We start from the raw sequence: 23,695 nt of genomic DNA, 5'->3' as shown, positions 1-23,695 counted from the left end.
GCGAACTTCTACGAAGCTTTCACGATCTTAAATCTTAAATTGCTTACTCTCATCAATGGTTGTCATAATCCTTTGTTAACTAAGGTCCGCTCTTTATGTCAGCCTCTCTGTCGAGGTTGGCTACTTCTTCTCGATGGCATTTACGGGTTTCTTACAGCTGTCGCCATTCTAGTGGCGTCCGCTCTCTCAGCACTCATACAACACCCAAAGTCATAATATCCAAGCATATAGAGGGTCGAAAAGATCCGGGCATCACGGTCTTCTCAGGCATCCAGCCTACTGGGATACCGCATCTTGGCAATTATCTAGGCGCACTTCGTCAGTGGCGCGATCTACAAAATTCGGATACGGAAGTCACTCCAGTTTTCTGCATTGTAGACCTTCATGCTTTGACAACAGTGAATCCACAGGAGGCGGCAGTATTAAGGCAACGTAAAAGAGAGACTTTAGCGTCCCTTTTAGCAGCAGGATTGGATCCCGAGAAGTCCATCATCTACTTCCAATCGAGTGTATGTAGAATACACAACAAGATTTACATGTCTGATCATTTTGAAGCTTCAATATCATGCTGAACTCATGTGGATCCTCAGCTGCAATGCCTCAATGGGATATCTTACCCGTATGACCCAATGGAAGGTAAAGGCCACAAGTAAACATGTGCCCTAGTTGGTATTTCGTGCTAACAGATTATCAGAGTAAAATGGAGCTGCCCGATGATGCCGAACTAACTACTTCGTCCCCTGGAAAGCAGCTCAAGCTAGGCCTGTTTTCTTACCCAGTACTTCAAGCTGCGGATATCCTACTTCACCAGTACGTTTGACTCCATACTGGCTCATATCCGCCTAACCACAGGCAGGGCTGACATTGTGCCGGTTGGGGCAGACCAACGCCAGCACATTGAGTTCACAAGAGAACTTGCAAAGGGCTTCAACAACATTTATAAAGACGAAAAGACGTACGGAGATGTATTCAAGCTGCCCAAGATTCACATTCGTAAGTAATTGGCAAGAGTTTGGATAGTTATAAAGTATTGAGTGACTATAGCTCCAACTGCTAGAATCATGTCGTTGACAGATCCAGTCGAGAAGATGTCCAAATCACACCCGAAGGAATCCTCCCGTATCGAGCTCACGGATTCATCGGATGCCATTCGCCGAAAACTTCAGAAGTCGGTCACTGACTCGATTGAAGGAATCTCGTACGACCCGGACGTCAGACCTGGCATCTCCAATCTCATTGACATTCTCTATACTTTAGGTCACCCAGACCTTGGTTCATCAAAGGGCCCGGAAGGACTTGTACCAATCCTTAGTACACTCAGTAAGCTCGAGTTGAAACGGACAGTGGCAGACGCCATTGACACAGAGCTCCGGCCAATCAGGGAGAAGTACGTCAACATCATGAAAGAGGATAAGCAAGATTCAGGTTTCTTAGACAACATTGCTGTCACCGGAATGGAGAGAGCAAAAAAAAGAGCAAAGTCTACCATGGATGTGGTGCGTCTTGCGCTCGGTTACGGGCATTGAGGAGAATGGTGTAATATATAAATGTATACAAGACACATTTACAATGTACATCAACAGAAGTTTCGCGACTAACACGCGTCCAGAAGCTACATCCATATAAGGTGGACAGACCATAATTGGTTGCGCTCATGCTGATAGAACTAGACCTCAGCCTTATTTCTTTGTAGCAGTGTGCAGTTACAAGATCGTTTACATGATGTCTGCCGGTTAGCGGTTCTCAACCCAGCTCGAGGATGCTGCCCGGAACGCACAGGGGTAGCTGACAGCTGGCACAACATGACGCAGCTTGAGCCTTGCCCTAATCAACCACTGCTCAGCATTTGCTTGCATGGATGCGCTGGCATGAAACAGTTCTACAGTACTATGATGGCAGCAAAGCTAAAAGGCTTGGCTGTCCCTGCAGTATAAATCTGGCTAATCAGGGTATGCCAGCGGTGTAAGGCTCGAACCGGAGCTCGGCTGTCTTTGTTGAAGAGTGCTTAGAGTAGAGTTGTGCCGATAACGTTCCCATAAACACATATCGGCTCTTAAAACCATGGAGGTGCATAGAAAGGAAAACATGAGTCGTTGACGACAAACACGACGATCAATAATTGATAGTCGCGGCCGCCTGGCGGTGAGAGGTTCGCACCGGAGATGATGGACCGCTGACTCAGGGGCGCTCTAGATCAGATTCGGTACCCATGCACAGCTAAAAGTTAACTGTCAGGGTCGTGCGGAGTTGTCAACACTAACGCCTTTTCTCAACTTGAACCTTGTTGCACCACAACCTCAACTTCATCATCTGGCGCCGGCTTTGCATTATCGACCGGCGTTTCCTTCCAGAATTATGTTCATTCGTGTTCTCTGTTGAAGATGATTCTCTTCTAATGGTCAAACTATCGTTTTCTACTCTATACTGAAGGAGGTCAGGCCAGCGCATCACACTGCAGCATGCAGGCCCCGCAGCTTTACTCGTGCGGGCCTGGCCGCCGCGAAGTCTTCATGATACTGGCAGCATGCATGATGCGGGACTGCCTGCTTTGAATTCACAATTCACAATTCCCACGCGTGTTCCACTATGATTGGTACCTTGACCCTGCTCTACTGAAGCATGTGCCTCTAGTTGGCTGGTTCTCTTAATAGTCACTGTGTCGTGCAACTGACTTGTCTTGGTCCGTTGAAAGAAATCTCTGCTGAGTTGTTTACTTCCTTCACTGTCTTGTAAACAGTGTTGGTACTTTTCTACCTTCAACCTTGAACACCTAAGCATGCCGAGTTTCTGGAACCGTTGGTCGCTCAGCGGAAGCAACGAGTAAATCATATCCACTGTACAGTACTCCGAAGTGTCTGACACAGCTATTGCAGTATTCCCAAGCAGGACAAGAGCGTTCTGTCTGATATACAGTACGGCTCACAGAAGCTGGGTAGATTGGGAAGTGCAAGTGGGCGAAGTCCCAAGGAGCCAGATTCTCCCGTCGCGACTTCCCCGGTCGACGGACCGACCACCGGCGAGCAAACAACGCAAGAAACGCACCAAGACTTAAGCGGGCGTACAATCCCTCTGCCACCACCACCTCCAATCCCTGAGAGCGAGCCTCTCGAAGCACCGACTGGCCGCAAATCTACAGATTCACGTCCACACACCACGGGACGCAAGTCTTTTGATCGTATTCGGCATTCGAGAAGGTCCTCCGATCTTCAGCGTACGAACAGCAAACCAAGGCGTTCAGGCAGTATGCGCCGTGCATACAATTACATGTTTGGCGGCAGCCACGGCAACCAGAAAGAGCAGGCCGACGATTCGGATGCACAGACTAACAAGGAGAATGTGAAACCTGAGAACGCTTCAATCACGCGGGGCCCTCCGCCAACTTCAGCTTCAGCTGAGAATGGAGAGCATGACGTCTTTCACGAAGTCTCGGAAATTCCCTCGGAAAGTTCGAAGAAGGCAGAACAGTCTCCTGAGAAGCTCAAGGAGGACCTAGCTTGGTACAAAAAAGAGTTGGAAGAGGCTGCCACCCTCATCAAGTCTCAGCATGAAGCTATTGAAAATTCTCACAAGAAGACAGACGAGCTTCAGAAAGAGTTCGAAGAGAAGAACGCCACGCTTCACCAACAAAAAAAGGCTATCGAGGACCACATGGTCTCCGTTGTTGTGCAGCAGGTAAAGGAGGCCAGAGAGTCCGAACGCAAAGCTGTCATGGCAGAATGCCAGCAGGATTACTCGTCACAACTTGTAAGTATTCACAGACCGACGTCTATGGAACTAGCCGCTAAGTGTTGACCAGGAGGATATGCGCAAAGCACAGATGAGCGAATCGATGGCCATGATTCGAGACCGGGATGCAGCGCGTGAGGAGCTAAAGTCTCTCAAGGCTCGCAACGTTGACCTTGAGATGGCCAGCAATGGCGAGCTTACCGCTCACAAGTCACGTATTGGTGACCTAGAACGAGGACTCATCGACAAGCAAGCTGCTCACGACGAGATTTCTAAACAGCGGGCAGACCTTCACGTGCAACTGAACGATGCCTCAGCCAAGATCGCCGATCTCGAAGCTGATCTTTCCGAGACCAACAATGTCAAAGCCGAAGTGGAAGAACTCCGCAGTCAACTCGACGAACTAAAACGGGAGCGGTCTACATTTACAAAGGCTCTCGAGTCCACAAAGGCGAACCATGGTGTCGTGGTATCACAACTCACGACGCAGCACGAAAACTCTAAAGCTGCTCTTGCCAATGCAGAAGCCTCCAATGAGCAAATCAAGGCCCAGATGGCTGGCCTCAAGGAAGATCTCTCAGAGCAGCTGAACATCTTGCGCGCAGAAAGATCCACGTTGAGTGAAGAGCTTGCTGCCGCCAAGGCTGCTGCTGAGTCTCTTACAACCGAGCATACGTCTCAGGAAGAAACTCTCAAAGCCGCACTTGCCACCGCAGAGGAATCAAATCTCCAGCTCAAGGGCCAGCTTGAAGAGCTCCAAGCTAGTCTGGAGACAGCTGGTACCAGTTCCAAGGATCAACTTGAAGCTTTCGAGTCACACAAGTTAGAGAGCCAGAAAGCGTTAGATGTTGCCCTGCAATCATCTCAAGCTGCTACAGCAGATTTAGCGAACATAAAGGCATCCCTCGAAGAAACAAAGGCCGCTTTGAAAGATGCCCAAGAGCAACATGAGCTAGTAAAATCACAGCTCGCTGAAAAGGATGATGCCCACGGCAAGGCTCTAGCAGTGCTTGAGGCTGATCTTGCAACCCATAAAGATCATCGCGACCAACTCCTTTCATCCTCTGAAGAGAAAGCAGCCGCTATTTCCAGCCTTACCACCGATCGGGATGAGCAAGCTAAGGCACACGAGGATGCGAAGTCGAAGATTGCTCAACTTGAATCGAAGCTCTCAGAGTCTGATGCCGTCGTTGCTGAGCGGGACTCCCTTGTACAAGGTCACGACGCAACGAAAGCACAGCTTGCAGAGGTGGTCAAAGAACGTGACGGATTATTGGAAACTCATGCGTCGACTGAAGCTAAGCTGACGGAGATCACTGCTATGCTTGCTGAGGCCGAAGCTTCCCTTTCAGAACACAAAAGTGCTGCAGAAGCTAGCGAGCAGAAGCTTGCTGGCGTGACGGTAGAGCGAGATGGACATGCGGAGTCTCTTGAGTCTGTCAAGTCAGAGCTCGACAAACTTACCATCGAACGCGATGCCCATGTCAAAGCTCACGACGCTACCAAGGTTCAGCTGGCGGATTTAACAGCTTCTCGAGATGCCAGTATGGAGAAGGTCGATGGCATTAGGTCTGAATTAGACACAAAAACAGCAAAGGTGGAGTCTCTCGAACAGAGGCTCGCCGAGATGGAGAATGAAATAGCCAAAAGTGTTGCATCACTTTCTACGAAGGACGAAGAGCTGAAGGAAGCTTTAAAAAGGACTTCCGACGTCGAAGATGTTGCGAAGGAGCTAGAAGACCAGAAGGCTGCTGCTGCTACTCTCACAACAAACCTCGAAGCAACAAAAAAAGAGCTCGAGGCTGCGCAGACTGAGATTACTGCGTCCAAGGTCCAAGTCGAAGAGCTTTCGAAGATCGTGGAAGTGTCCAAGCTACAGGTTGAAGAGAAAGCTACCAGGACGACAGACCTTGAGAACGAACTTGCCAATGCAAAGGTCATCGAAAGCAAATATGCCGAGCTCCAGCAAGAGCAAGCCAGCTTGAAAGAAAAGCATGATGAGCTTCAAACAGCTGTCACGAAGGCTCAAGACCAAGAGAAGATTGCTGCAGAAGGTCTTGTCTCCCGGGAAGCTGAGGTTGCAGACTTGAAGGCTGAGCTAGAAGTCCTCAGCTCCAAGCTACAGCAAGCTACGGAAGCGTCGAAAGAGGCCGAATCGGCCGTATTGCAGATTAAGGACCTAAAAGCTAAGAATGCTGAGCTTAACGCAACTCTCATTTCCTTGCAAGAGAAGTCAACTGAGGCCGAGAATGCAATGAAAATGTCCGAGGAAGCATCTGCCAGTGCTAAAGCAGCTGAGGCAAAGCTCCTTGAAACTGAGGCCAAGAATGCCGAACTTGTAAAAGCTCTGTCTGCCTCCGAGGAAGAGTCACAGAGTCACAAAAAATCATTGGAGCTAGCCGAGCAGAGTCAACAGGAAGCTCGTGATACGGCAGAAAAGCTGAAGTCTGCTGAAGCTCGCACTGCAGAATTGGAGACTGAACTTGCTTCGCAGAAGGCACTCTCAGAATCAAATGGCCAGACACTCAAAGATCTAGAGAAGGCTCACGACGATGCGCGCACAGATTTGAAAGCTAAAATCTTGGAGCTGGAGAATTCTCACGAGCATGCCACTCAACTAAAACAATCTCTTCAAGATGCTAGAGTTAGTCATTCAGCTACCCAGGAGCAGCTTACTGCTCTTGAGGCTGCGCACACAGCAAGCTGGGAGAAGGTCGCCGCAGATGTGGAGAAGACGAAGAAGCGTGAGACTGAGCTCCTTACCGAAATTGATCAGCACAAGAGCGAGAAAGACGCACTGCAAGCCAAGCTTCTAACTTTTGATGAGAAACGCCACGACTCAGTCGTGCCTGGCCCGGTCGACGTGACTACTGAAACTGAAAAAGTGGTAGACGAGCCTAAAATTGACCACACGGGAGATACACCGTCGTCCGATGAAGTTTCCCCAAGCACCGTAGCTCCCACTAATGAAGATGCTGTCACCGAGGAAACAGATAAGTCGAAGACATCTGAAGGTCCATCAACATTGCAGAAGCTCGAGGGCGCGGTGGAGTCTGCGATAAAGGCGACCGTCGATACGGCAAACCATGCAGTCAGTGCCACGGATGAGGAGACATCGAATGCTGCCGCAGACACCGACAAAGTCGTTTCCACAGGCGAAACTTCTACGAGTAAGACGAGTAGTGATGATGAGAAAGACTCTCCGCGACCTTCGCCACGTAAAAGCGTCTCTTTCAAGGACGATACTCCTGGACAAGACACAGTCGATAGCGAGACTGCGCCAGCAGACTCTGCGCCCATGGCGGTCCAGGCAGACAGTGTTGAAGAGCCTCCCCAGGCAGTAAATATAGAGTCCTCCGAGGCTGATGAGCCTACTGGCACCGCGACTGCAACTAAAGCTACTGGCGATGAGGAAGAGGAGGGTGGAGAGGAAGAAGAAGACGAAGACTCCGCGCCTCCCACCCCGGGCGGTAAGGAGAACAGCGATCCTTCGACGCCAGCACCGAAGACAAATGGCAATGCCAAAAAGAACAAGAAGAAGAGCAAGGGAAAGAAGAAATGAGACACGATAACACCAATTATGTAGTGACGCCGCAATGCTCACGCACAGCAGAAAGATGTCTCATGGAGACTGAGGACAATGACGAACTTGCAAGGAGGACTAGAGGTTAATGTTGGCGAACGCACGGGTTCGATAATTGCACTCTGATTCTTTACACTATATTTAATGTTGCTTTGATCGATTGATTGGCTTTCTTGTTTGCGTCTGCTAGATACCATCTCATACCTGCGATCATGATGGCTTGTATTAGGACTTCGCATCAATGCACGCATAGTACCTTCGCTTTTAAGTTCACAACCACCAGACAGCCGCACTAGCAGTGAATTATACTTGCAGCCTTGCGGGGACTTCGTACTGTCAACACGATACAGGAAACCAACTTGCCAACACATCTATGGAGGGGCGCAGGGCAGCGAGCAGCTCTCCAGCTGCGAAAGCTCTGTAATGGATAGCGGGGTCCTGCAGAACCCCTGCCTGATATGTAAGAGCGCGACCAGACGATTTCTACCCCATCATGACCCGATTGCAACGAAAGAAAATGTTCCATGTCATCTGCACGTCAAAAATATACTGTCAATCGTCGTAGCAGCTCGCAGATTCATACTAGAGAAGCGATAATAACAATGAGGTTCCGCTCATAACTAATACATCGGCGTCTAACGCTCTTTCCCCGGCACTAGCCTTCAGCTCAGTAATACGCCTCATCAATGCTCTTTAACTTTAGCATTCTATACTATCCTTTCGCAATTGATCATCGTTGACGGCATATCCATATATTTATTTCAGTATGCCTGCAGCACCAAAACAGCGCAAGGTCGCCATTGTTGGGAGTCGCTCCGTCGGTACAGTTACCTGCTCTCGTCTTCTCACGGCTTCGCCAGCTTGTAATCTCATGCTAACCATCATATGTCTTAAGGGAAATCCTCACTGACCGTGCAATTCGTCGATGGGCACTTCGTTGAAAGCTACTACCCAACAATCGAGAACACTTTCAGTAAATCCATCAAGCTGAAATCGCAAGAGTTCGCCACAGAGATCATAGACACCGCGGGACAGGTAGGCGCTCGATTCAGCTCGCCTTGTCCATTCGTTGCCTCGTGCTGAGCTGAAAATCGGGAGGCTGCTGACGACCTCGACTCTTCAAATTAGGATGAATACAGCATACTCAACTCGAAACACTTCATTGGCATCCACGGGTACATGATAGTCTACTCCGTCGCGAGCAAGCAGTCTTTCGAGATGGCTCGGATAATACGAGACAAAATACTAAACCACCTGGTGAGTGTAGCTGAGAATACTATGATTCGACGCATCACTGACGCGTCTGGGTGCGTAGGGTACCGAATGGGTTCCTCTGATTATCGTCGGTAACAAGAGCGATCTGCGACCAGAACAAAGACAAGTACAGCCGGACGATGGCAAGGCACTTGCAGAGGAATTCAAGTGTGCATGGACCGAGGCCAGTGCTCGTTATAATGAGAATGTCTCAAAGGCATTCGAGCTACTAATTGCAGAGGTAGAGAAGTCTCAGAACCCAAGTGAGCCAACGGGGAAGAATGGGTGCAATATGATGTGAGAATAAGAGCATAGACGTTACCGGGCATCAACCATCGAAGGAGTAGTGGCGTACTTTTGGCTTTATCTGATATCGTCTCAGACAAGTTTGTATTTGAAATAATGCCATGTATATTTGGCAAGGCATGCCAGATCTTACTTCAACAGGTCGTGTGCAAATCTACATATGCGGTTAGTTTCAGATTCTTCTGCAAGTTACTACTGCTAGGGCCTCAATCTTCAGTTGAAGACTCTATAAGGTATTGCTGCTTAGGATGAGTTGTAAATCGTCTGCAGGCGTTCATGACTCAAAGCTACAGGTTGATGACCCCACTAACGACACGCATCCATCCCCCCGCCGACAATTTTCCCCACCATCAAATACCACCCACGACATTGTAACCGTCCAAGGCAAGCACAATAACGAAGCGCGTCATAACGCGTAAAACTACATTATACTCCCTTGATTCTATCGCACCGCCAGGATGATTGACGTCAACGACTTCATCGTCGAACGCGGGGGCAATCCAGAGTTGATTCGAGACAGCCAGAAGCGCCGCCATGCGCCCGTGGAAGCTGTGGACGAGGTGATTGCTATGTTTGAGGACCACAGGAAGAGTGAGTAGCTCCATCGCTCAGTTTTTCATGTATAATAATACTCCAGCCTTTCAGCGCAGTATGAGGCAACCCAAATCGGCACTCAAATAAATGCGACCCAGAAAGAAATCGGGCAGAAGAAGAAGGCATGCATTCAATCAGCGCACCACATAGGACACGAACTTACACTGGTGTTATATAGAACAAGGAGAATGCCGATGATCTCCTGAAAAAGAAGGAAGAGCTCACGAAGGCGAAGAAGGCACAAGAGGACGTTGCAGCAGAAAAGCTTATTGCGCTGAATAAGAAGGCAAAGAGCATAGGCAATTATGTGCATGCATCAGTCCCCGTTAGCAACAATGAGGTGAGGACCGTCTTGTTCAAGATCGCGAATGCCGATGGCTGATGTGCAAAGGATAACAATGAGAAAGTCGACGAATGGGCCCCTGAAGGTACTAAAGTTGAAAAGAAGGACTGCCTCTCCCACCACGAAGTGCTGACTCGGTTGGACGGCTATGATCCGGAACGTGGAGTGAAGATCGTAGGCCACCGAGGGTATTGTCTCACTGGGTACGGATTGTTCTTGAACCTGGCGCTTATCAACTACGGGCTCGAGTTTCTGTTCAACAAGGGATACAAGCCGAACCAACCACCATTCTTCATGCTGCGAGAGGCTATGGCGAAAACGGCGCAGTTGGAGCAATTTGATGAAGAGTTATATAAGGTCACTGAGGGCGACGATCCGGCAACGGACAAGTACTTGATCGCGACATCAGAACAACCTCTCTCAGCGCTGCATGAGGGCGAGTGGATCGTAGAGAAAGAGTTACCCATCCGGTATGCAGGCTACAGCACATGTTTCCGCAAGGAAGCTGGATCACACGGGAGAGACGCTTGGGGTATCTTCAGGGTCCACCAGTTTGAAAAGGTAAGCACCTGTTGACATACTAATCTGGAGTACAGGCGATGTACTGACCAGAATCAGATTGAGCAATTCGTTTTCTGCAAACCTGACGATTCTTGGGACGAGTTCGATCGCATGATTTCTGTGTCGAAGGAGTTCTATCAATCTCTCAAGATACCCTACCAAGTAGTGGCCATCGTTTCCGGTGCGCTCAACAACGCTGCAGCGAAGAAGTACGATCTAGAAGCATGGTTTCCTTTCCAGGGTGAATACAAGGAGCTGGTATCATGCTCAAACTGTACAGACTACCAGACACGCGAACTTGAAGTGCGCTTCGGGACAAAGAAGCAGAAGGAGGTCAGCACGAAGAAGGAATACGTACACGCGCTCAACTCGACCCTCTGCGCCACAGAGCGAGCACTATGTTGCGTGTTGGAGAACTATCAGACAGAGGATGTAAGTGGTGTGCCCAGGCCGTTCCTGTGTGTGGCTGACTTTTGCAACCAGGGTCTCGTTGTCCCAGAAGTGCTTCGCAAATACATCCCCGGTCAGCCCGAGTTCCTGCCCTACGTCAAGGATCTGCCAGCAGCAACGACGTCGGCAAAAGCGAAAGGCGAAGCAGGTGCTCCGAAGCAGAAGGTCGCAAAACCAGCTGAGGCCGTCGACAAGCTGAAGGACCTGAACATCAAACAGTGAATATACGAACTGGGTTGCAGAGTGTGTGGTACCACGAACCTACATACGGAGGATGTATGTCCGGCGAAGTGGTCCTCGCTTGTCGGCGTCCCCCGACAATGGATAGCAGTGCAGACTTTTAGCCTAATGGATAGAACAAGCCACACTACGAGGGGTTCATTCCAATCGAAAACATATACCCAAACCCTGGTCCATGTCCTTGCAATCCCACGGCCACGGCGACGTAAGCAGCACCCCCTATCCCACCCCATACCTGGCTCCAAGGCTCGGCTACGGCCATCGATCGCCGATCTAGATCAATCACACACTCCCTGCCCGCCTGCCTGCCTGCCTGCCCCTCTAGGCAAGCAATCCATGCAAGACACACACACACACACATACACACATATACGAACAAACAAACACCAATGCTTCGTTTCCCAGCCAGCACGTTCATGCATGCCACTTCTTTGCCCAACTCACAGCCTACTTGATTCCCCTACTTTACCTCCTTACCAGCGGCGAAATCCAAGGCCTCCCCTGTCAAACCCAACAAACCCCAAACCCGTGCAAGACGTACGCAAGATCCGTACATGACCAGAACCAAAACCCAGACCTGTACAAAGACCCAGAGCCTGTACATGATCTGGACCTGTACAAGACCCAGAACCTGTACATGATCCAGATCCATACCCAACCAGACTGCACCAGATCCGAACCCTTGATCACATCCCCCTTGCCTCTGATTATCCCTCTTACCCTCCAACTCTTCAAACCCCTTATCACTGCATGCAAGTCGATAACCGATAACCGATATAAACCGATATAGACATACAGATAGAGCTAGCTATACGTGCAGATAGGAATAGAAATCTCAGACGCCTCCCTGCCTCCCTTTATATCCCCTCGTACACACCCCTGAGCCCCTTATACCTCATACACCCCAACCCATACCCCTGTAAATCGGTAGAGATAGAAATCTCTCCGTTGGGAGGCGGAATATTGTTGTTATTGTGATTCGGTGTTGCAGGATATATAGTTTTTGTAGGATTGGGTGTGCTGTGATTGGGTGGGATGTGGTAGGATGTGCTATGTCGTGCTGTGCCGTATCGTACTATGCTCAGGGTTCGTGGAGCTGTGACGAAATGGAGCGAAGGAGTTTTTTATGGAGTTTTTTTTAAGGGTTTTAGTGGTTCTCTGAGTTTTTAGTTGTTTTGGTTTATTTCGATTTAGTTTGGTTTGATTGGGTTTGGTTTCTGTTGTGTGTTGTGTCTGGTAAGGGGGCAAGCGAACGAGGTAAGACGGGTCCGGGAGGGAGGGAGTGAGGCACGGGACGGGGGAAGGGGTTGGCGCTGGGGTGATGTAGAAAGAGAGAGAGAGATTATAGGGGAGATCTTGATACGCAGATTAAGGAGGGACTTCTGGGTTGTTGAGGACTATTTTCGAGGAGCTTTGTGTAAAGCATTGGTATACTCGATTTCGGGATACATGCTGGGGGATGTTCACGTATATGGCTGGTATAGGGGCGGGAAGAGTCTTCAGTATGTGTATGTATGTCTGTATGCTCTACGTAGCCGGCAGTTGATTACTCCTCAAGACCAGTACACACCTCAAGCCGTAGCCAGACTCACACCTTCTCCGCCACCAACGCCGTCTCCCCCGACTCCACCATATACACAAACTCCCGCACAACCCTGAGACCCACCTCCTTACAAATCCCCTCAAACTCCGCACGCGAGCGACACCCACCCCCAAACAGCGCCATCATCGTGAAATCCGCATACGCCAAATGCCAATGCGCGCCCCGCTCCGGCAGCACAATCTCGTCAATCATGAGCAGCGAGTCGGCCGCCATAGCCGCGACGCAGTGCGTGAGGATCTCGACGCATTTGGCGCGAGGCCAGTTGTGCAGGACGCGGCGGAGGTAGTAGACGCGGGCGCCGGTGATGGGTTGCGGGGTGAAGAAGTCGTGTTCCATGTGTTCTAGGCCGTCGACGGTGAGGCCGGCGGCGAGGGCCGGGGCGCGGTCTTGGTTGATGATGCGGCCGGGGAGGTGGGGGAAGGCTTCTTTGAGTTCCTTGCAGGTGCGGCCTGTGCCGCCGCCGATGTCGACGAAGAGGGGGCGGGAGGGCGTGGTTTCGACGGTGGTGCGGTCTGGAAAGGCGGCGGCCCGGTCGGCGAGCACGGCGGGGAGGGGGAGTTGTTCCCAGACGCTGCGTTGCCAGCGGTGGGTTTCGGCCATCATGGCGTTGAAGTCTGCTTCTAGGGCTGGGCGCTGCTTCAGCCAGGTGAACATGTGGTCGGACACGCCCTGGCCCAGCTGAAAGGGGGTGTTGGTGGGTGAGGTTGGATGGGCATAGTGTGTGGACTCGAAGAATGCTGGGGCGGCGGATGTTGCAGGGAGAATGCATTCATGGGCGAACCGAAGACCGGCTGCGTAGGCTGGTTTGGCGAGGGTTCTGGTGAGGACGGAGGTAGTGAAGTGTGAGGGGGAGGACTCGGTTACTAGGTGCTGTGACGAGAGGTATCGCAGGATACGAGCTGTGTGACGTTAGATCTGCCTGGTTACGCTTCGAGACGTAGTATTGTTGTTGATGGAGAGGTATTTCCACGCATTGTATTTTAGGTAGAGTTGAGTCCGGACAGAGAGAAAAAGCCTACCTAGCAGTCGCTCATCTACCTTGCACCTCACAGCAAGATCTGGAACAGAGGAGGGGGTGACATTATCGATGAGGGCGTTGAATATCCCGAGATCAGAAGCAAGCCGAGACACAATCAGGAGGAGAGGCTGCATGTCGTACTGTTAAGCCATTTACTTCCAAATCAATACGAACGGTAGCACTCACTGAACCTAGGATCCGGTGTTGAGTGGTATTTTCGTCTTCAATTCTTGTCTGTAAAGCTCTTGCTGCCTCCCACAGACGTCTCCGTTGACCAGGATTTTGAGGCTTTGGGAAATTTTCAATTCTGGCGATGAACTCATCGACTGCGGGATCAGTGTTCATGGTGGTTTGCAAGTGGCAACGAAATGCCGTGTTCGAAAATATGCCTTCCTCAACAAGCCGTTGTTGTACATCGTGAGCCTTGAGTTTGTGTGAATAGTGGAAACAAGAAATAGTGAATGATGGGCCTGATGCAGGCAGGATGTAAGGAATACAGTTCGCGGCGATGCGTGGCTAGAAGGTGATGACTAGGCAATGGAAGCGGACGTGGATCCGGATTCCCATCCTCACATCGGATAGGCTGCAGCGTACAGAGGCTGCATGTGACGAGACCTGAGGCTGAGATGGCTGAGCACTAGCATAGAACGAGAGCCTATGATCGGCTTGGTCGATATGGATGGGATCAAACACTCCGGACTGGGTCGGATTCAGCATTGCTGTGTTCTGTATCTACCTTGCCCACCCCAATATCGATCTGACTCAACATCGTCATCATGGCGGTGACGACTGTGGGACATGCTCATGGAATTGGTAGATTGCTGTTCTTAGATGCTGACTGAGATGCTCGATGAACACCTACCTGGTTCAGTCTCAGCCCTCGATTGGATACGAGTCAGGGTCAATCTCAGACGTGGATAAATACCATCCATTCAGACGAAGGGATCTTCGCCGTGCGATGATGCCATTCGAATTCAATCAGCCCCTATCATCTTTCACGAAAATATGTCATGGTATAGGCAGCAGGATCAAAGTAAAATCTTATCGAATGGCCAAAACTCTTAAATGGTATCTCCAAATGCACGCTCCTAGAAAGACAGCCCCAGTACAACAGACCTCCATATACCTAATTGGTTCCGAATCATGTACAATAACCGTCGTCATGATATCTGCAGTCATATACAATCGTGAAAAATGCTACTACTACGGCTTCAATGCATATATGCTATCGTTGTGCGACCCTCGTGAGGAAGCCAGCCGTGTTGTTGATCCAGACTCACCCGACCTGCCAGAGAGTGGGATCCCATGAGTCCCACTCTCCAGACTCTGTTTGGAGAGGTAGGATCGAACATTGTCCTTTACGAGTCCGAAAAGTGGACCTATGACTGGCATAGATGCACAAATGATTCCCACGCAGGCTTCAGCGATTGTCCAGAGGTTGATGTCGGCTAGTACCCATGTCACGTCAGCATTGGGATCGATACTGAGGTAGCTATTAGACAATCGGAGGAGACCAGCCGTGATTGCGCTATGCAAATGTTAGTAGGAGGTCCGTCAACGCGTGTGAGAGCAGCTTACAAGGCGCCGGTGGCAAAGACGGCAATCAAGGACAATTTTCGTGCTCTTTTCATGTGCAGGTTCCAGAGCATAGCCATTGGCAGAATGAAGATGAGGATGTCGAGCAGAGAGTTCAGAGCAGCAAAGGCAAGAGCAGCTCGCCCATTCTGAAGGTGGCACTTTCCATTCGCTGGAGGATTGAGTTGTACAGATGTCCACAAGAATGATACTGGTGAGCTGTCTTCAAGTCAGAGATTGATCTGAGATGACGAAGATTGCCACATACCACTGGAAGCCGGCAGCAAAGAATGCAGCCAGTGTCCATGAGACTGCGTACACTCCACAGGCGTAGCAGGCCAATTTGAACCAGGCAATTCTGAAGCTGAAGACGCGGTGGTAGAAGAAGAGGATGGAGAATTTGATGAAGAAATGAACCCATGCGTAGAGCAGTGTGAACGCCCAAGTGGTCTGTCAGTTGTGTCAATGTGAGATCTCATGTGATGATACAGGCTCGTGTTCGGGACTGACCTGAACGACCTTCCAAAGGACTTGCACATCAGCACCCCAAACGTGGCGCCCCAAACCCCATTTTATCACTGTAGACCAAGGTCAGTCTATCGCATCAATGGCGTGCACGCATATGATATTATATGGTGCGGTAGCAACCAGCATGACTCACTTGTGATGTTCAGCGAGCACATGGGTATCGCAATAACCTGAATCTGTTAACTTGGCTGCTTCTGCATTCATATAGGAAATTGCAAGAATTCACGCACCCAAGCTACAAGCGCAAACCAGTCATCGACACCGATGTGAAGAGATCGGCTGCGGCGCGCGATGAACCTCAGAACAATTGCGATGGTGGTGAGAACTATGAGCACGACGGAAACGGCGACGATGAGAGTGTTCCTGTTATCGTTCATCGTAGCCAACTGGTCGGGAGTGAGAGTAGCGACCATTATTGCTGATTTGGTTGAAGCGATTGGCAGCGATGCCAGACAATATACAACGCACACAGACAACCAAGAGGGGAGATGAACAGATGATGGACAATAGCTGGCGGTCTCACGGGAGAAGTACTGATGAGGATGAGGATTTTGACAGGGGTCTGTCTCTATTACTACCTTAATCACTCCGACCCTTGCCCTTGGCCGAGGTGGATGGAGAGTGAGTGAGAGGGTGGAGGATGAAGTGCAGAGAAAGGAGAATGGACGTAAAATGGGCTCACTGCACATGGATCCATGGCAGAACAGCAAGCGATCTCACTACTTCTGCTACGCTGGATGAAGTAGCTTGCAGCTGGCAAAGTATCACGGCCTGTCCGGACAAGGCGAGGGTGCAAGCCAGCAGATTGCATAGATGGCGAAGATGGCAAAGATGGCATACATGTCAAGTGGGTGGAAGCGACAGTGCATGCACGAGCTCTTCTCTGTGTAGCTGTGTAGCAAGTGCTGAGTGGTGGGAGTCGTAAGTCTTTTCGGGATAGTAACGCGAATAGTGATGGCGGCATAGGAGCAAGACATCAACATCCTTGGCTGGTGTAGGGGTTATCAGAGATGATATAAGCTTGCCGATGAGCTGACAGCATGGATCCAGAATCATGCGCTGGATGCCGGTTTTGCTTCAAGTCTAGACGAGCGATACAAGGGACCTAATAGAATGATATTGCAGTTCGAATTTGGATGCAAAGTGAAGAGGATTGAGGAAGACGAGATGGCAAAACGTGTGTGTGTTGATTGAGGTGGTCTAAGCTTGAATGAATGAAAAAGGATGAAAGAAGACTAGAACTGGAGAATAGAGGAGAATTGGAGTAGGAGGGGAGGGGTGTCCGAAGAAGGGTGCAGCGGAGACCGGGTGGCGGAATTTAGTGTCTTTTTGCGGTAGAACATGCACAGAATAGCGCGAACTCGGGGCTGAAGACGCCGGAAAAGTGGCACCAGCTGGCGCTTAAGGGGGGGTTCTAAGGATGAAAAGGATCAGATCCATAGATTCTGCACGCACCGTATTACCCCACTCCCACTCTAACTGCTGACTTCTCCCCGCCCTGCTGAACTTCACCCTGCTTGTTCACCAAGTCAGTAGAGCACTTTACACTCTGCCTGTGCCTGTACTTGTGCCTGTGGGTGGTGCGTGGCTATCAAGGTTAGTAGTCCTAAGGGTCTCTGACTTGTCATCCCAGGGAACTCACCTTGACGAACCAGAATCAATTGGTCATGATCCATCGTCCGCTTACATAGTACAGACGTTAGGGACTATCACGACACACCGCGTCGCAGATACGGCCACCAGTTCCCGCGCGCCGTCTGAATACCTTACCTGGCTGATGTCTGACGTTGCCATTGCCGTCGTGATCAGCAACGTCTCCCTTCGATGCGGCTGATTAATTCCTTCCGTCCATTCGTCGGACGGCCGATGCCCCGATTCTCTACTCATACCTAAGCTGGCCATGCAGGACTCTTGACTCTTGGAGCTCGAGCATCCCGAAGCCCATCGCAAATGATTGTGCCACCTGCCAAGAGCTCAGCTCCTTAATCTCCTTCTACTACCTATGCAAATTCTTCCTCCAAGCCTGAAACTTTTAATACCTAACCACGAATCTACAACCACCAAGACCATCATGACAACCAAACCCTCTGCTGCTCCCTGGGCGGACGAACCCTTCAAGCTCATCACGCTTCCTGATGGACGTGCTGACATTACCAATGTATGTGCTCTCATTGGCCCCTGAAGCTACCACTGACAATTCTTCAAGAAGGAACACTCCGCTGTCTATTGCGCCACGCAGATGGCCCAAGTCCACAACTTCATGATACGCGGTCTCAATGCTATCATCCAGCAAGCTCCTCACATACCCACCATTTCCGACCCCAATTACAATGAGCAGGATGTAAAAGACCTGATGAAATACGTCCAGATCTGGATTGAGGGCATGGAGAAGCATCATCACGTTGAGGAGGTTTGCATCTTTCCAGAAATTGAAAAGTTTGCCGGCAAGCCAGGGCTCATGGACAGTCCGAAACATCAGCATGAAACCTTCACACCAGGCCTGGAGAAGCTGTTGAAATACTGCAAAGAGTCATCACCGGAGAATTACCGCTGGTCAGGTCAAGGCGGGATGGAGGAGCTGATCAACGACTTCAGTGATGCGCTCATCACTCATTTGTACGCAGAAATCGACATTTTCCTGAGTCTGAAGACCTTGGAAAGTGCCGGACTGAAGAAGTGCTGGGAAATAGGCGAGAAGTTCTCCCAATCTGAAGGTTTCGTCGACATGCTAGTAAGTACCGAAGCTAGTTCTGACAGTAAACATATGCTAATCCTCCATGAAACAGTACACGACCTTTCCGATGGTTCTCGGCACCGCAGACAAGACCTATGAAGGAGGAACACCATTTCCGCCAGTGCCCTTCATCATGCCATACATTGTACACTACTGGTTTGCAGCTGGCAACAGTGTCTGGCGCTTCAATCCCTGTGATTTCTGGGGCAAGCCTAGACCGCTCCAATTCACATCTAAGTCGTAAGTCGAACAGTACGAGGAATAAAGCAGCTACTGCTGTAACTGCGTGAGCGATAGCGAGCCTAATCATACACGAATACGCGGAAGAAATCGCCACTTAGATGACACGAACTGTGTTGGAGAGATGTCTTGATGTGGCAAATTTAGACCCCATACAGCGCTGAAGCAACAAGACATGATACCTACGCCATCTCCTCTTGCAGGGTGCAAACAGCTACTGCCATTGTCATCTGAATTTTGCCAGCGCTCCAAGCCAACCAACTAACATGGTGCGGTAGCTCGCGCTGTCTATCATCGAGAAGTAGCATAAATGTTCATCGGGCTCAACGTGTCTCTGACACCAGCTAAACATGAGGCGCATAAATGCATATACTACAACGTGGACACGTGTGACAGCATAATCATGAGAACTCTTATGCAATTCAAGTACTATTAACGTCTCTTGTAGGCTCGCGAATCGGAGTCGCACATCTCTATGGCTAGACTCTGGAGTGTTTTGAGCTTCGAATCCTTCGAGTCAGCGATTCATGCAACCCTGCTGAGTGGTGAGCTACACTACGACCAGAGCTCATGGTCACAACCGGCAAGGCCCACAAAGCTGGAGTCGAATAGCTGCCTGTTCACCATGATAGATATACCTGAACGCCACTCATCTTCTTGGGGCCCCACTCATCCAAAGAATCGTTTTCATTCGTGGCCCAATTCCCGATAAAGAAAGCCACGACCGGCTATGCTTACCAAAACAATCCACCATAGCTCACAACACATACGTCAGGCTTCCGTTCCCTATCTTCGTGTCCATGACGTTATATCTGGATGTTTCAAGGCTAAAGAAGTGTCAGCTTGATCAGTCTTTGTTCTCGAATACCGAAGTTGACTTGATAGCTCTAGAAGAATTAGAATGTGGTGATAGCAGTGAGACTGACCTCCAGACTAGGTTTCCTATCGAGTTGCTCTTACAGACATCGATAAAGTCACGTACTCCACGCACGTCCTCCTTGGCCGTAGCCATTACCAAGGATTGTGCTGCCAAGTCAAAACGATCCTTGGACATGCGCAAGGCTGCAACTGATTTCGACACCGCTATCTGCAGGTCTCCACACCTAGCAAACGTCAATGGCACGATGCTATCAATGCATCCTTGTTTGATCTCTTTTCGAAGCGAAAGTAGATCATTGATAATCGATATAATCACGTTCGTCTCGTCCCAGATACCCTGCATGTGATGATTTTCCAGAATATATTGGGGCAGCTGAATTGGCAGAGAAAATTCTCCTACTGCGACTCCGATATAGACAGCGCTCGTGCCTAAACGGAACTGCCAATATTGCTCCAAAGTCGGTACAGTCCCGTCCAGTCTCAGTCTCTGCTCGTCCTCTGAGGCAATCATGAACCGGAAAATTTCTCGATAGAAGCGTCGACGCTGGTCCAAGGAGTACGACGTTCGGAGTGCATCTCCTACCACATCGAAACTCTGAATGATTGCATTGCGTGGCGCGGGAGTAATCTTGCTTGCTGAGAGGCCTAACGTTGCCGCTACGAACTCCAGAGTCTTCTCGCGATATCTCTGTGCTGCTCCAAAGTCATCGCTGCAGAAACCTGTCGGCGTATCAATCTCGTCGTCCCACGTGAAAAGCCAGATTATAAGGAAAGCGAGCGTCCGCAATCTATTTAGTGGAGCATCTGGCCACCATAATGCAGTGAATAACGCAAAGTCTGCACTCTCAAGCGTTTTCAGTTGTTTGCCATTGGTATAGAGCCTGCAACCGTTAGAGACAAACCTGCTTTTGCATTGTCCATTGGGGTCTCACCTTCTAAGTCTTTCTGTGACTATTACTCTCAACTCGTCAACGAAAGTGCTGACGTGTACTGTCGAAGCCCCTCTCCAGTCAGCGAAAATGGGGAGAAGATTGGGGATGTGTATCGTTTGACCTCTCAAGTCTTCTAGGACCTGCTCGCGAGACAAGTTGATTGACGGCATGGTATAACTCTTCTACAGAGTACTTTTGTGACAGCGGAGCAAGAAAGACGAGTATCTGACAAACGGCCACACCATAGACGACGCATTTCTATGCCGTGACGCCCGGGTATTTAACGCTAGCAAAGTGATAAAAGTCGGCGAACTCCACCGCTTGTTCACAAGGCACGTCTCAGCTCCGCCTGGCCGGGTATATATGATGTACGATCACTATCATCCATACTGGGCGAAGCACGTAAGCACACCCAGTGGACTAAGGATCGCTACAGCGGGTCCCATACAGTCAGTGCGACCTCAACCCTAGACAGAACAATTCAAGAGGTCAACAGGGTCCCGGCGATGCTCTCGAATTGGGCAGAGCGCCGATCAATCTGTCTGCTTCTATACGTTCGCAGCTGGCCAAAGAGTCTAGACATACTTTCGACCCCACGATACCTTCTTGGCCCTTGCTTCGTTGAATTTTAGTGGCGTCTGCGCCTGTTGACAAGAAAGTGAATAGGCCCAACACTGGGGGATCAGACAACACTAAAAACTCTATCATGTTCATCTATCGTATTCACCGTGTGGGCTGTTATATTCCGTCCTAGACGTATATATATAAGACTTGACCCAACCTACCAAGTCGCCAACAAGGCCACAAGCGTCTACCTTGTAGCATTGATCTCCCCATGGCTCTCTATACTTGGGCTTCGGATTTCCCACGTGGTGTGCTGGTTTGCCTTCTAGTTGGTCTTCTGGCCGGCTATCTAGGCGGGCTGGTTGCATACAGGATCTGGTGGCACCCACTCGCCAAATTCCCCGGACCGAAACTCGCAGCTGCATCGAAGCTATACGAGACCTACTACGACCTCTTCGACGGCCCAGGTGGTCAGTTCCCGGCCAAGGTGAGGGCATTGCACCAACAGTACGGCCCCATCGTACGGATCACACCGGAAGAACTCGCCGTCGACGATGTAGACTTCCACATCAAACTCTACGCTCCACAGCCGGCGGTGCGGGACAAATGGGCTCCTATAACGCAGATTCTTGGGACTACCGAGGGCACCTTTAGCACTGTTGAGCATCATCTCCATCGGAAACGCAGAGTCGCCGCTAGTTCTTTCTTCTCACTGGCGAATATTGCGGCTGCGGAGCCAGTGCTGCACAAACATATCGAGAGATGCTGTGCGTTGTTGTGGTCGCAGAAGGACAAGCCGGTGGAACTGCGAGTGCCGTTTGCTGCGTTGATGTTCGACTCGATGTACGATATGGCTTTCAACGATCAGCTCAATTCGCTTACAGATCTGGACATTGCGAATCAGTGGGATCTTACGACGGACGCGATATCGACATTCGCACCTTGGCTCAAGTCCTTTCCCTGGTCGATCAAACCGTTCCTGTTGCTCCCGATGAATATGGTCAAGAAGCTCTCGCATAAAGTGGCGCGTATTCTGCAGGTGTCTCATGTATGTTATGTGTAGTGCCTGTTGACAATCGTTCATGTCACATTCATGCTGACCCGTGTCTGAAGCGCATCAGAGCCCGAACGCTGCGATATCTAGACGAGACGGAGAAGAGCGAATACAAGGGCTCGATCCGTCCTGCGATCGTTGGCCGTCCCGAGACACTCTTTGAAGTACTCCAGCGCCGTAAACTGCACGACACCGAAGATGAGCTGGAACGTCTGACACAAGAGGGAACTGAACTCTTTGCAGCTGCCGCCACACCCGTTCGTGTGCTCACTGCCGTCATGTTCTATCTTCTGGATCGTCCTGAGACGCTGGCAAAGCTGCGTGAGGAGCTGGACGCTGCGTATCCAGATCGTATGACGATTCCTACTTTGAAAAGCATGGAAAGTCTTCCATATCTGGTGAGTGCCCTTTACACGAGGTCTATATAAGATAGCTAGCGAGCTCACTTTTCTCAGATCAATGTTGTTAAAGAAGCATTACGAGTTGCCTTCCCCGTTGGAGGTCGTCTGCCCCTACTCTGCCGCGAGCCAATGACATTCGGCAACTGGATCATTCCGCCAGGTGTAAGAGCAACAAAAGTCCCCCAGACACAAATCAAACTCTCACTCACCATTCACAGACACCCCTATCCGTCAACCATCGCAACCTCATGCTAGATCCCGCCGTCTTTCCCGAACCCACTCTATTCAAACCCGAGCGCTGGTTCGACAACGACCTCCTCGCCATTGAAGACCGCCACTACATCCCCTGGGGCCGCGGCGGACGCTCCTGTCTCGGAAAGGAGTCAGTTCCCACATTGCATTCCTCTTATCACATTCGCTGACGCAATCTCCTTTAGCTATGCACAAGGCCAGATGCAGATGGTGCTTGCGACGCTCTGCCGCCGGTATGAGTTCGAGTTGGTGGATACGACGTATGAGCGAGACGTGAAGATCTCGCGCGAGCCGTTTCTGGCACATGCGAGTCTGGACAGTCGTGGGGTGAAGATTAGGATTACGGGGCTTCGGGGGTAGATGATTGGTGCTAGGTACTGACACATATGCGATGCAAGACTGTTTAGGGAATGGTGTCTCTCGACACGAAAGGCTTGTGGTTTCCGGCTTATTGCTGTGGTGGTGGTGCATATGGCATTTGGAGACAGCTTCTTGACGGAGTTTATCCGATGGTAGCGACTTATTGTGCCATTCAATATGTTGGAAAAGGCTTGAGAAGACTTCTTGCCAATCAGCTATCGGAATTGATGTCATCATCTTGCCTGGCACGTTTTAATATCTGACAATGAGGTTCAATAGATCAAGGGTTTCATGGCCAGACGTCAAAGGCGCCCCCTCCCGAGCGCCTGGTTGGGAACCGGTCCGTTTTTTACTACGCGACCGTCGCGCGACCGGTTCGGCGGGAGAGGGAACTAGGGACTAGAGCGATGCACCCCCCTCCCCATATGCATGCACAGAAATTTAGGGCCCTATGATGCTTCATATCGACACGCTGAAATCTTATTGAGTCGAGATCAT

The 23,695-nt window shown here is 50.3% G+C and overlaps 9 protein-coding genes across 9 annotated transcripts; 6 read left to right on the top strand and 3 right to left on the bottom strand.

Annotated features, from left to right (window-relative positions):
- Positions 1–22: 22 nt before the first annotated feature.
- On the top strand, positions 23–1,678 carry EJ05DRAFT_478097 (tryptophan-tRNA ligase). Its single transcript, XM_033744383.1, has 5 exons — positions 23–509; positions 556–636; positions 695–810; positions 857–993; positions 1,045–1,678. Exons 1-5 carry the CDS (start codon positions 96–98, stop codon positions 1,524–1,526), a joined length of 1,230 nt encoding a protein of 409 aa, XP_033598504.1. The 5' UTR covers positions 23–95; the 3' UTR covers positions 1,527–1,678.
- Positions 1,679–2,776: 1,098 nt separating this feature from the next.
- Positions 2,777–7,565, top strand: EJ05DRAFT_512616 (uncharacterized protein; the record flags this gene model as incomplete). Its single annotated transcript, XM_033748350.1, has 3 exons — positions 2,777–2,820; positions 2,874–3,744; positions 3,797–7,565. 3 exons carry the CDS (start codon positions 2,777–2,779, stop codon positions 7,286–7,288), a joined length of 4,407 nt encoding a protein of 1,468 aa, XP_033598503.1. The 3' UTR covers positions 7,289–7,565.
- A 426-nt stretch (positions 7,566–7,991) lies between these two features.
- On the top strand, positions 7,992–9,066 carry EJ05DRAFT_87664 (rheb small monomeric GTPase RhbA). The gene is made up of 4 exons (XM_033750032.1): positions 7,992–8,130; positions 8,205–8,344; positions 8,438–8,566; positions 8,625–9,066. Exons 1-4 carry the CDS (start codon positions 8,076–8,078, stop codon positions 8,862–8,864), a joined length of 564 nt encoding a protein of 187 aa, XP_033598502.1. The 5' UTR covers positions 7,992–8,075; the 3' UTR covers positions 8,865–9,066.
- Positions 9,067–9,327: 261 nt separating this feature from the next.
- Positions 9,328–11,039, top strand: EJ05DRAFT_441929 (seryl-tRNA synthetase; the record flags this gene model as incomplete). The annotated part of the gene is made up of 6 exons (XM_033742010.1): positions 9,328–9,460; positions 9,515–9,630; positions 9,684–9,803; positions 9,855–10,367; positions 10,425–10,799; positions 10,851–11,039. 6 exons carry the CDS (start codon positions 9,328–9,330, stop codon positions 11,037–11,039), a joined length of 1,446 nt encoding a protein of 481 aa, XP_033598501.1.
- A 1,606-nt stretch (positions 11,040–12,645) lies between these two features.
- EJ05DRAFT_502516 (S-adenosyl-L-methionine-dependent methyltransferase) lies at positions 12,646–14,023 on the bottom strand (the record flags this gene model as incomplete). Its single annotated transcript, XM_033747272.1, has 3 exons — positions 12,646–13,559; positions 13,680–13,806; positions 13,865–14,023. The coding sequence occupies 3 exons, from the start codon at positions 14,021–14,023 to the stop codon at positions 12,646–12,648; spliced, it is 1,200 nt and encodes a 399-aa protein (XP_033598500.1).
- An 858-nt stretch (positions 14,024–14,881) lies between these two features.
- On the bottom strand, positions 14,882–16,194 carry EJ05DRAFT_502515 (uncharacterized protein; the record flags this gene model as incomplete). Its single annotated transcript, XM_033747271.1, has 6 exons — positions 14,882–15,206; positions 15,257–15,472; positions 15,522–15,703; positions 15,764–15,831; positions 15,915–15,951; positions 16,012–16,194. The coding sequence occupies 6 exons, from the start codon at positions 16,192–16,194 to the stop codon at positions 14,882–14,884; spliced, it is 1,011 nt and encodes a 336-aa protein (XP_033598499.1).
- Positions 16,195–17,852: 1,658 nt separating this feature from the next.
- On the top strand, positions 17,853–18,759 carry EJ05DRAFT_502514 (uncharacterized protein; the record flags this gene model as incomplete). The annotated part of the gene is made up of 3 exons (XM_033747270.1): positions 17,853–17,939; positions 17,988–18,512; positions 18,568–18,759. The coding sequence occupies 3 exons, from the start codon at positions 17,853–17,855 to the stop codon at positions 18,757–18,759; spliced, it is 804 nt and encodes a 267-aa protein (XP_033598498.1).
- An 843-nt stretch (positions 18,760–19,602) lies between these two features.
- EJ05DRAFT_502513 (terpenoid synthase) lies at positions 19,603–20,736 on the bottom strand (the record flags this gene model as incomplete). The annotated part of the gene is made up of 2 exons (XM_033747269.1): positions 19,603–20,515; positions 20,567–20,736. 2 exons carry the CDS (start codon positions 20,734–20,736, stop codon positions 19,603–19,605), a joined length of 1,083 nt encoding a protein of 360 aa, XP_033598497.1.
- A 423-nt stretch (positions 20,737–21,159) lies between these two features.
- Positions 21,160–23,690, top strand: EJ05DRAFT_478086 (cytochrome P450). Its single transcript, XM_033744381.1, has 5 exons — positions 21,160–22,178; positions 22,244–22,582; positions 22,640–22,747; positions 22,804–22,967; positions 23,023–23,690. The coding sequence occupies exons 1-5, from the start codon at positions 21,402–21,404 to the stop codon at positions 23,195–23,197; spliced, it is 1,563 nt and encodes a 520-aa protein (XP_033598496.1). The 5' UTR covers positions 21,160–21,401; the 3' UTR covers positions 23,198–23,690.
- The last annotated feature ends 5 nt before the right edge of the window (positions 23,691–23,695 follow it).

This window comes from Pseudovirgaria hyperparasitica (genome assembly GCF_010093815.1).
Source record: "Pseudovirgaria hyperparasitica strain CBS 121739 unplaced genomic scaffold EJ05scaffold_12, whole genome shotgun sequence".
NCBI lineage: Eukaryota > Fungi > Ascomycota > Dothideomycetes > Acrospermales > Acrospermaceae > Pseudovirgaria > Pseudovirgaria hyperparasitica.
Note: the sequence above shows the minus strand (reverse complement) of the source record. Positions and strands in the feature narration are given on the sequence as shown.